Source organism: Pieris brassicae, chromosome 2 (assembly GCF_905147105.1).
Source record: "Pieris brassicae chromosome 2, ilPieBrab1.1, whole genome shotgun sequence".
Classification (NCBI taxonomy): Eukaryota; Metazoa; Arthropoda; class Insecta; order Lepidoptera; family Pieridae; genus Pieris; species Pieris brassicae.
Genome location: NC_059666.1, coordinates 18,875,746 through 18,887,505, shown reverse-complemented (window position 1 = coordinate 18,887,505; position 11,760 = coordinate 18,875,746). Strand labels below are relative to the sequence as shown.

At 35.2% G+C, this 11,760-nt stretch overlaps 2 protein-coding genes across 4 annotated transcripts; one reads left to right on the top strand and one right to left on the bottom strand.

Annotated features, from left to right (window-relative positions):
* The first annotated feature begins 1,674 nt into the window (after window positions 1–1,674).
* On the top strand, window positions 1,675–10,137 carry LOC123720717 (kelch-like protein 10). Of its 3 annotated transcripts, none has more exons than XM_045677443.1 (13): window positions 1,676–1,924; window positions 2,211–2,377; window positions 2,798–3,049; window positions 3,249–3,522; window positions 3,687–3,851; window positions 3,991–4,077; window positions 5,295–5,441; window positions 5,567–5,759; window positions 6,120–6,265; window positions 7,473–7,690; window positions 8,356–8,536; window positions 9,444–9,591; window positions 9,874–10,137. In XM_045677443.1, exons 1-12 carry the CDS (start codon window positions 1,901–1,903, stop codon window positions 9,585–9,587), a joined length of 1,998 nt encoding a protein of 665 aa, XP_045533399.1. In that variant the 5' UTR covers window positions 1,676–1,900; the 3' UTR covers window positions 9,588–9,591; window positions 9,874–10,137. The 3 variants fall into 3 exon arrangements, with proteins under 3 accessions (XP_045533401.1, XP_045533399.1, XP_045533400.1); XM_045677444.1 differs by having other exon boundaries at window positions 1,677–1,924; window positions 3,258–3,522; XM_045677445.1 differs by lacking the exon at window positions 9,874–10,137 and having other exon boundaries at window positions 1,675–1,924; window positions 9,427–9,583.
* Window positions 10,138–10,285: 148 nt separating this feature from the next.
* LOC123720721 (mitochondrial basic amino acids transporter-like) lies at window positions 10,286–11,621 on the bottom strand. Its single transcript, XM_045677453.1, has 3 exons — window positions 11,456–11,621; window positions 11,306–11,380; window positions 10,286–11,236 (listed from the first exon to the last, which is right to left on the bottom strand). Exons 2-3 carry the CDS (start codon window positions 11,337–11,339, stop codon window positions 10,407–10,409), a joined length of 864 nt encoding a protein of 287 aa, XP_045533409.1. The 5' UTR covers window positions 11,340–11,380; window positions 11,456–11,621; the 3' UTR covers window positions 10,286–10,406.
* Between the last annotated feature and the right edge of the window lie 139 nt (window positions 11,622–11,760).

Sequence of the window (11,760 nt, the reverse complement as noted above, 5' to 3'; positions counted from 1 at the left end):
ACGGTACACTGACAGTCATTTACATTACAGAATATACATATAATACACACATTAAAAATAGCAAGTACGTACAATATCGGTACCTATTTAGTATATATTATTTAGTACACATAACCCCAGGGAAGCATACTTGGCCCAACGTTGTTTCTAACATTCATTAATGAGTTATGTAACCTCCAGTTGCCAAATGGTAAGATAATATCTTTTGCAGATGACACTGCCCTTGTCTTCTCAGGCAATAATTGGAATGAGGTGTATAATTCTGCTCAGTTTGGTTCTGGCCTTGTTAATGAATGGTTGAGAGGCAACGGCCTTACGCTTAATGTTGATAAAACAAAATTTATGCCCTTCTCTATTAAAAACGTTCCGTCTCACATTCATGATTATTTTTCTATCACAGCCCATACTTGCTCTTCAAATCAACTCTGCCATTGCAAAAGCATTTCCATTGCCTATAGTGTTAAGTATTTGGGTGTAGTTATCGATAGTAACTTGAGTTTTAATTCTCACGTGGATCTTCTCTCATGCAGAACTCGTAAACTCATTTACATCTTTAAGACTTATAGCAGACAATAGAATTGTTAAAGTAGTATATCAGGCTTTATGTCAGTCAATTTTAAGCTATTGTATCACTTTGTGGGGAGGTACTTTCAAAACCAATCTACTAAAACTTGAAAGAGCCCAACGAGCAGTGTTAAAAGTAAGTCATTCCTTACCGTTTCTTTTTCCCACTAAAGAGCTTTATGCCCTAGCCGATGTGTTAACAATTCGTCAATTATTTATTCTCAACACAGTTTTAAAACAACATTATAAAACTAGTTACGACCCCGAATTAAATATAAACAAGCGGATTAAACATAAAGTTTGCTGTCGTATTACACGATGGACAACTTCTTTCTCGCAAAGATTCTTTGGTTTCCTGTTACCTGTATAATAAATTAAATGAAAAAAATAACATTTACCCACTATCGAAATATGAATGTAAAAAAATGGTTACTAATTGGCTGAAGACGTTGAGTTATGATGAAACAGAAGATTTAATAACTGTTACTCTGTAACACACCCACTCGCCCACACATACACACACACGCACGCACACACACACACACGCGCACACACACACATACACAAACACACACCAAATTTATTTTTACGACTCCGTTTCCATTTTTTTTCCTTTAGCACTTGCTTATTTTGTTCTATTGTATCTTATGACAATGACCTGATTGTACGTGTTCCGGTCCGGTGGTGGAGAGGCTGGCTATCTGTCACTCAGGTCTCCTGTTACAGAGACCAGTCTCTCACATACACTTCCAAATGTTATCATCTTAGTTTAATCATAATAACCTTCTATGTATGTATATGTGAGAGAAGAAATAAAGATTATTATTATTATTATTAATTGTGTACATATAAAAATGTATCAGTATCAGCATATCCTATGTACGGGATTTTAAACAAATAATACTTTGAATGACTTTGAAAGAGCTAACCGAGAAATAATTAATGTAATCATTAAATTTTAAGTACCTACAGCAACGCTTATACAAACGTTTTGGTGTATACTGTAAACATTACATAGAATTTATGAAATGACAGTAAAAAATAAAAGGTTTGATTTCAGCAAGGCAACCAAGCAACCGCCGTAATGAGAATATTGATATCAAGTAATGTCATCTGGAAGAAAAAGGTTTGACATGCTTGTCATTCATATATAATTTTTTTGCTAACCTAAAATGTTTTATCAAATGACTTAATTTTGCTATTTTTTAGACATTTTTACGGTATTTTTTATAAATTACGAAACTAAATCCCGATTGTGCCTAGACGCGTCTAATTTCTTTGTTGAGTTTTTATAATCAGCGGCAATTTTTAATGATGACTTTCCGTTAACCGTAACATGGAAATCGACCCGAATAACACTGTAAGTAAAATAACAACACTTACATTCAACTCAACTGAATGCATATACTATTAAAAGAACATTTAATATTGATCTAATTTCATGGCCACTATGAATTTCGCAATGTGATCAGAGCTAGAGACAGGCAGTTTATGTTGGCATTCAAGTTATCACTCCCGAGTTTACTTTGCTTCACCTACTATTCATTATTTGAAAATTTTCATCGCGTTTACGATTACAATGCCAAATTATGACTGCTCTATAAAGGGTTATAGCACCTCTGGATTATTTCTTTTACGTTTACCAGCAAACGGCGGGTCGCGAGACGGGTCGATGCATGTCGGTGGCGGCTATGCAGGCGCTACACCGACTGCGCGAGTGTCGGCTGCTGTGCGATGCCATCGTCCGAGCTGATGATGGCGCAGCCTTTCCCGTGCATCGCGCTATACTCTCGGCCTGCAGTCCTTACTTCCTGTTAGCCTTAACAATGCTAAAATTTAGATGCATAGCTTTGACTTGCAGCTTTTTCCGTGATAAAGATTATGGTATTATTAACAATTCGTTTCTCTTGCTGTCAAACGAAAAGCATGGCTACTAAAACCAGTCCTGCTAGTATATAATCTACGTATTAAACTATATAAGATAGCGCCGGAATTCGGACTTGAGATATGTTACATTTAAGATATACTTTTAAAAGGATCAAGGTCATGTCAAGTGTCAATAATCTATTCATCTTAATGTAAAACAAAACGAACAAAAATTATATATTTTTCTTCATATTTAAGCATATTCCTTATTTGTGTTTATATTTATCATTCAAATTATAGCGTTTAGGCCATATATATTATTAAAGTAAAAGTAAGTATAGCTTTTACCTAGCGTTTAAACATGCAGGGCTCTGTTCACCACAACTTTGCATTCCCGAGAACAAAGTGACGTTCTGATATCTGGCGTACGATCTGAAATACTGTTGCTGCTAATCGAATATGCATATCTCCGCCGGATTGATGTCACCGATACCAATGTCCATGAACTGCTTATGACTGCTGACTACTTGGCTTTTCTTGGCGTCCTTCAACTTTGCTGTGACCATCTCAGAATCTCCCTTAGTCCAAAAAACTGCCTCGGAATCATGATGTTTGCCAGGTACAAAAAAATTATGCTAAAATTGGTAGACTTAAAGTTGTAAAACCTAAGTACGTCCAGATTTTAGCGACGCTCATAAAAACCACTATGTACCTGCGTGGTCGCAAATTAAATGTACGTTATTAACGTTGTTAAGTTTGCTGTTTCCCTATACCGATGACTATAATTCCTGTAAAATATTTTTAATTGAAAATAAAAGCCATTTCAGACGAGTGTTTTGCTACAAACTGGAAGGTGATGCAAGGCGATATCTTCTCCGCTATTTCGTAACAGTTGCCACACAGAGCGATGAGTTTCTTCACTTAGGGCTTGAGGAGCTCAACAGCATTATTTTAGAGGATGAATTGAATGTAAAAAGTGAAGAAGCAGTGTGGGAATCAGTTTTACGCTGGGTAAATTATGATCCGGACGCTAGATGGCAGCACACAGTTAAACTAATGGGCAGTATTCGACTTGGATTACTTGATACACAGGCAAGAAGAATTTTAAAGTTATTTACATTGCATACACATTTATCTATACTATTGTTGTTTTGTACTTGTTTTTTTTAAAAAAGAAAGAAGTTTATTGCTGGTCACTATCATTACTCGAACATGATAGTACATATTTTTAGTATTATCTCTCGTTGTTGTTTTAGTTCTTTTTGGAAAATGTAAAGGACCACCCATACGTAACGGGAAATGAAAATTCGCGTCCTATAATTATTGAGACACTCAAATTTCTGTATGATTTGGAGATGATCGCACAACGAGACGGAGAAGTTGCAACTCCAGAAATTGCACGTCCAAGAGTTCCACATGAGGTAATTTATTGTTTGTATTGTTTCTTGGGATTAATCTAAAGAAATAAAACACTTTTATGTGTTGTGTACCATATTCACATACTATCTTTACACTCTAATTCAAAAGTAAAAGTAGACTACGTAAGATCTCATTTTTCAGGTTCTGTTTGCAATTGGTGGGTGGAGTGGTGGATCTCCTACAGCATTTATTGAGACCTACGACACGAGAGCTGATCGCTGGATAAAGGTATTTTTAATTTCGTTTCATTTTTATTGTATGGCAAAACAAACAAATCTCGCCTAATGAAGAATCCCAGGTTATGTGTAGTCCCTCCTCTGTGTTTTGTAAACTATATTGGGATTTCGTGTAAGTTGCATGGTCTTACTAATTTGATATCAGTAAATTTAATTCAGAGGGAAAGCAAGTGTATGCTTGATATGCGATTTCAGATTATCAATTGACACTGAATTGGGAGGTATTGTTTATATCATTCGTAATGATGTGGGTGTGGCTTTATTATACAAAAGTAGATTAAATAATGTATTGTATTATCTCAAAATAAACACAAATATCACGCCATGCCTTTGAATCTTATGACTATCACTTATAGAACGCATGTTTAATATTGTTATTTAGTTTAATAACTTGTCATGAATATAAAGTGAAGCAACTTTAAAATAATTTACGTGTAATATTTATATAGCTTTATAAAAGCTAAACACTAAATTACACCAGTAGATGAATGATCTTTCAGACTATAAGATGAGCCTTTACTTCGCGATATTATGTATTTTAATAGTTAACGAAGAGCGGTTCCAATAGTCGATGACCAGTCACTTTCCGAAGCGGCTTGATCCCTTGGGATTACGTAGAGATGTGGGGTATATCTGCATCCTCTACAGCATTTACCATTGAGAGTATGCAAAGGACTTGTTTGGTCATCTGCTCATCATGCTTCATCATCATGCATCATTTGGACATCAGCTGAGTTTCATCATCGGACATCGAGGCACAATATGAAATTCCATCCATATCACTTCAACGTCCATCATTCCGTAACTCAGTGTTTTTTTGGATTTTCGAGCTCGTTTGCCCGTTGCATAAAAATAACATTGTCAGGCATATTATTTTCTTCGGTTATAGTGGAATGAATACATTAATCTTCTTTATTTAATAGGTATGTGGTATCATGTATACACATTCAATAACAAAACTTTCCAAGATCGTGAAATAATTCTATAAAAGAACTGCATGCAAAACAGTTAATATTCAGTATATAAATTTCTACAACAGTAAAAAAAAAATATACAATAGAGATATTTCTGTGCGTAGGCTGTTAGAAAGAAGATTATAACAGATCCTGCTAAGCAACTTCTCACAAAATGTTGCCTTTGCAACGCGCGGGAATGGTTAGGTTAGGTTATATAATAAATTATCTAATTATAAATTATTGATAATGGCAGGTGGAAGAAGTAGATCCAGCAGGACCTCGCGCATATCATGGAACAGCAGTGCTCGGTTTTTGTATTTACGTGATTGGAGGCTTCGACGGAATGGACTATTTTAACTCGTGTCGTTGTTTCGACGCTGTTACGAAATCATGGCGTGAGGTTTGATATAGTTATATGTAATACAAATAGCATTTTCTTTTTGTTTTTTTTAATATGGCATCATGTTTAGTTTTTCAAAATATATACCCCTAAAACCTAATAGAAACCTATTTGTTTGAGTTCAGGTTGCGCCAATGAATGCTCGTCGATGCTACGTATCCGTAGCGGTAATTGGTGAGACCATCTACGCTATGGGCGGCTACGACGGCCATCATCGGCAAAATACCGCAGAGAAATTTAACCACAGAACCAACCAGTGGTCGTTGGTAGCGCCCATGAATGCACAAAGATCAGATGCAAGCGCCGCTTCTTTAGATAGTATGTAAAATATATTGTTGGGTATAAGTAGTCATTAATATTAATATAAAGTGGGCTGAGATTCTGCTCTGTATGCATGAAGCAAATAATTTGTAGAGATTCGGTTGTAAGCTTATCGGTCTATAGTTACCAATGTCAGTCCACCTTTTTTATTACAAAGATTAGGATGTGTGAATGGGTATAAGTAGGAATTAGGAAATAAGACACATCAAATGTATTTCCTCTTTACAAGGCTACGATCACTCCTCAACTATTCCGTGGTGATAACGACAAATTTTTAAGACACTATCTTTGCATTAGTTGTATAAGATAAAAATAATGGCCTCAATATTTTTATTGATTTAATAAAAATAATTCTAGATAAAATTTACATTACTGGAGGATTCAACGGGCAGGAATGTATGAATAGTGTAGAAGTGTATGATCCAGACACGAACCAATGGACTAATTTAGCTCCGATGAGGTCAAGGCGATCTGGAGTCTCCTGCATTGCGTACCATACCAAGGTATTTAGGTAACCATGCGCCTCTTAAGGTAGCCATATAAGCCATATAAGGTAGCCATGTGTGCAGGATAGTTATTATAGAAAAAAATATAGTGAATTGACGGAAACATTGTATGCTGATATAGAAGTATGATAACGAATTTGAAAGCCCCAAAAAAATTAAATGTTCACAAATGGCGATAAACTTTCTATTTGAAAAATATAACAGAAAAACTACATGTTTTGCCATATATATATATATATATATATATATTTAAATAGGCAAACCATTTTTTATTATTAAAAGTAAAAATATATGGATATGAAAAGTATTTATAGTATATTTATAGTTCAACTAATCTGTAACACGTCATTCATTGACTGTTAAACGGTAAGAAGTTCGCCGGTTCAACTAGTTTTATACAAAATTAAGAATTGGGTTTTAGAATAATCCATGTCACTCACATTAAGAGGAGTAATGTACTGTACTTTAACAAAATTAACTTTCGTGAACTTTTTATGAATTCAATTAAAACTTAAACCCTACAGGGTTACAGCGCATATTAAATTAGAATAAAATTTTTAAGAGTGATAATAAAGGTGTTGCCAGTGGCATATTGAAACGGCCATACGAAGTGTGGAATGAAACAATGCATGAAAATCTTCCATATTTATGCATTGGCCCATATTTATTAATATCCCTTCATTATCTATGCATTGTACGTCTTGAACTATCTTATCAAGTATTAAGTACTAATGTATTTGTCATTAAAATTGTTTATGAGACATAGCTTCCTTAAGGGTGGCTAATGAAGGTGACTTTAATTAATTTTATTACTGTTACGATAGCAACTTATACGTCAATTCATATTAACTACAATTGTTTTACGAAGAATGAACTCATTTAGCAGTATAAGAGCCAGACATATAAAGATTTACCCCGTAATTCATAAACACTAAGTTAGTCGTCTTTCTGTCAAATTGTGTTAACGCTATGAGCAAAAGTGACATATAAGACCTTTACTTAAACAATAAAAATGGACTAATCATATGGTTATTATAATATTTGGTTTACTTAATACTGTTAGTGTATCGCCTGCGAAGACTATTTTATAAACTACTAATACTAGTTCTAATACAAAAATAAAAAATCTAAATTCAACCCTTTTATATTCAATATAAAAAGTATAGGCTTTTGGAACAACAAAGGTAAAGCGAACATTTTTCAGATTTACGTCATAGGCGGTTTCAACGGCATTTCGCGTATGTGTAGCGGGGAAGTATACGATCCGGCCACGAACGCCTGGTCACCCGTTCCTGATATGTACAACCCAAGAAGCAACTTTGCGATAGAAGTAATCGACGATATGATTTTTGCCATCGGAGGTTTCAACGGCGTTACAACGATTTATCATGTTGAGTGTTATGATGAGAAAACTAATGAGTGGTAAGTAGATACTAGTAATACATAATACATATATTCAAAATCCTTTTACTAGGTCATACTTTGATCTTACATGCTTTAGTTCCGCGTGTGTCGAATTAATCACATGTGGGGTTTTATTATAAGGCTTAATTCACGTCGTAAATAGTCCACTTTGGAAGCCGTTACCTATGACAATTAAAAATTCTTACATTAATTTTAACGCAGTGCAGGCCTTTTAGAGCAGTGTTGGCCCAGTGGCTTCAGCGTGCGACTCTCATCCCTGAGGTCGTAGGTTAGGTCCCCGGCTGTGCACCAATGGATTTTCTTTATATGTGCACATTTAACATTCGCTCGAATGAAGCGGTGAAGGAAAACCTCGTCAGGAAATGGCTTGCGTTAGACCCAAAAAGTCTAAGGCGTGCGTCAGGCACAGAAGGCTGATCACCTACTGGCCTATTCGATTAACAAATGATCATGAAACAGATACAGAAATGGGCCTCAGCCGAGAGCTAAAAAGGTTGTAGCGCCATTAATCAATTATTATTATTACTTTAATTTTAACGGTCATATAGCGTCACGTACATATGGCTACTATATATGTACCAATCTGTATAAAAATACTGTGATTTGATAAAATAAATTGATACATACCTTTTATTTTAATAAATTATGATTGATATTTCCAGGTACGAGGCAACTGACATGAACATCTATCGTTCAGCATTATCTGCGTGCGTTATCATGGGCCTACCCAACGTATACGACTACATACACAAACATCGCGAGCGTTTAATGGAAGAAAAACGACAGAAGATTCTCCTTTCGGAGACTGCCAGGCATCCACAGCATCGTACTGCTTTACCAGATGTTAGTAGAGATTTGAGAGCTTTGTAATATATGACGATTTACCTACAATCAGTTAGCAAGTTTGTTATGTTTGATCACGCTCGGATTAACGCGTAAAATTGTACTTTGTCCGCCTGCTATTCTACTTCTTGCGTCGTCATCCTTCACATCGGAGTGATGACATAGAATATAAAATTTCTTGTGAAAATGGCTTGAATAGAGTTTTGCCGCCGCATTGGCCCGGAGAATATTAGACATGCCCAGTTTATCTAAGTTATTTATTTTATTTTAAGCCTTAAATTATTTCACGATCCACTAATATCCGGTTATCCTATGTGTTAGTAATTATTTGTAACAGTTAGTATGTATCAGGAACCCTCTCCGGTAAAGGCCTCCTCCAAGGCTTGCCATCTTTCTCTATCTCGAGCTATTTATCTAAGTTAGGTACACGTAATGAAGTTGTGAGAACATATATATTATTTAATAAGGATTAAACCTTGATAATGTTAATTCATGTAAACATGTCTAAAAAGTATCCGTAACGTTATGAATCTTCACTGATAACATTTTATGTAAGAATCAATATTTTCTTTCAAGAATTAGTAGGTATCTCGCCATTCATTATCTTTCATTATTCTATACTGCTGACCTTTGTATCTTAATCATTTTTTTGTACGCTGTAAAATACTAAAATCCAATTTAAAACATTTGAAAAAATGTACACAATCTTTGACGTCTAATAATTTGTGACGCAAATAATAAATGTGTTTGAACGACGCTTAGCAGGACATAATATAGAAACAACGTTTATAACAATTTACTACATAATTTAGCATTAATGTAGTAAATTATACAAACTCTAAGGTAAATTAACTAGTTCGAAATATTAAAATCTTGTTATGTTGTACTAGGATTTTTTTTATCCTAGGTTCACCTAATGGAAGACAACGAAGACATGCTAGAGCAGCTTGGGCTTATTGATAACCAAAACAATATAGATGTACCCGCACCGCCTCCACCACCCCCACCACCGCAACATCCTATTCAGCCCATGGAGCAGGAACGGAACTGAACTGGTAAGAACTGGTATTTTATTAAGATTTATACACTTCGTCGTGTTCAGGTCGTACGTCAACGTGCGCAACTAACTCAAAACTCAGAAAGAATAGTTTACTGTATAAGGTATTTTTTTACAAATTACAAATGAGTGAACTGTTTCAATGGCATACTACTTTTATTTTAGCTTAGGTAGCATATAAATCTGAAAGACATATTTTATAAGTGAATGGATTAATTAATTATATTGTTAAGAGAATAAATCATAGTTCAGATAGCCATTTTTAAAATTGTTTTTTCAGGTAAAAAGTCTGGTAGTATCAATATTCAGAACATCTAGTCAGTATGAATAACATTCAGCTATCGTTAGTAAAATGCCTATAGTCCAACCTGAAAATTGTTTCGTAACCGTATTATTTTTAAAATATATACAATTATTTTAGTAATTTGCAATATTTTAATATGTGATTGATTTAATTTCCTAATGTGAATCATACCTGTTTTTTGGAATAGTTTTTGAAAATGTATAAAATTTTTAGGAACATTATAATATACTCTATTGAAATTTCAAATGAAGTTTTATTTATTAAGTCAAGATTTGTGGTGTACTAATTAAAATGAACCCAATATTTCAAATTACTACCAACCTATCAAAAACTTCTTGTTAGAAATTTCAGGATATTTTCGGTAGAAAATAAATAATAAAAGTCAGAATGAATTTCTATATATAAATCTGATTTATATATTTTTAACACCTTCCCGTCGTTCATACATATATTCGGGAATCGAATCACCAACTTGTATCGAATGTCGTATTTCTTAATAACCTTAATTATCACGTATCGTAAACATAGTCCGGGCTATCTTTCACGCTCTTAGATTTATGAAAAGAGGTGACTGGAGGGTAAATTATTTGCTGCCAGATGCGTTCGGTCCATGCTACAGCAGTAAAACAGGCTCCATTACTAAGAAATGCTCGTAAAAGCACAGGTCCAAGACCACGGGTCAAACACCGCCAACCATCTGTTCGTAATGATTGTGTAAAGCAGTCCCATGCACCAGCATACTTTTGTACTACGTCGCCTTGCAATCTTGACTTAATTACGTCAACAGGGTACGATACTATCCACGAAAGTGCCCCAGCAACTCCGCCACCCATAAACACTCTCATGGCATCTTGATTTCCGCGAGTCATTGCTTCATAAGACATAAAATACATGGTGAACCCCGGACTGTCACGAAGCACTGTTATTCCAAATCCTCGGAATAAACCCCTGTATCCGCTAGTTCGTATTACATAACGGGCTCCAGACCAAGCACCAGTAGGCATCATTTCACCGGCCTTAGCCAGCTGCTGTCTTGTTTTAATTAACTCAACAGGTGTGCAAACAATACTTTGAAGGATTCCAGCTACTCCTCCAGCAAATCCATGGGCTACAAGAGACTCTGGATTAGGCATTGCTCTTATCGTGTTACCATAGGAGCCGAAGACAATGGCATTGATGGCCGCTATTCCACCTAAAGGTGCTCCAACACCTCGGTAAGCATTTGCTAAAGTTCCACCTTTTAACAATGCCTTCGTACATTTTGAAACACTTCCCCTACCTGACTGTATGTGTACTTTTAAAGTGTCCAAAGGATGCCCAATTATGATTCCCGCACAACCTGGAAATACGTACTTTATTATATGCTGTAATAAATCTTGTAATATGTATGAATTCGAATTTAATTTACCTCCAATACAACCAGCAACGAAATCAAGCGCCATAATTTAATTTAAAATAAATAGTTGCACTAAGGAAGATGTACCTGGAAAAGTTTTATTTGATTATTATCATATCTGTTTATTATTTGTTTCGATTGTCGAAACTTATGGGTACTTACCTATATATAGTTCAAATTAAATAATCGTAGTGAGAGTTGACGTTGCCTCCACCGGAGGTCACTCCAATGAACATATTGGTGGGAACAGCTTACGGGAAGAGCTGGTGCGACACAAATCGAAGCTTCACTACAAGTGATGGGCGATTCACTAGCCATCCGTTCACTCCAGACCTTTCCACTTATAATTATCAGAGGTCGCGCCTTATCTTTAGGGGCATACGAGATTACATTACTTGCTCTCAAAACAATACATTTTGAAGATATGAAAAATGGTTCCAGTATAGTGATGTGTGAAGTTAGTATAT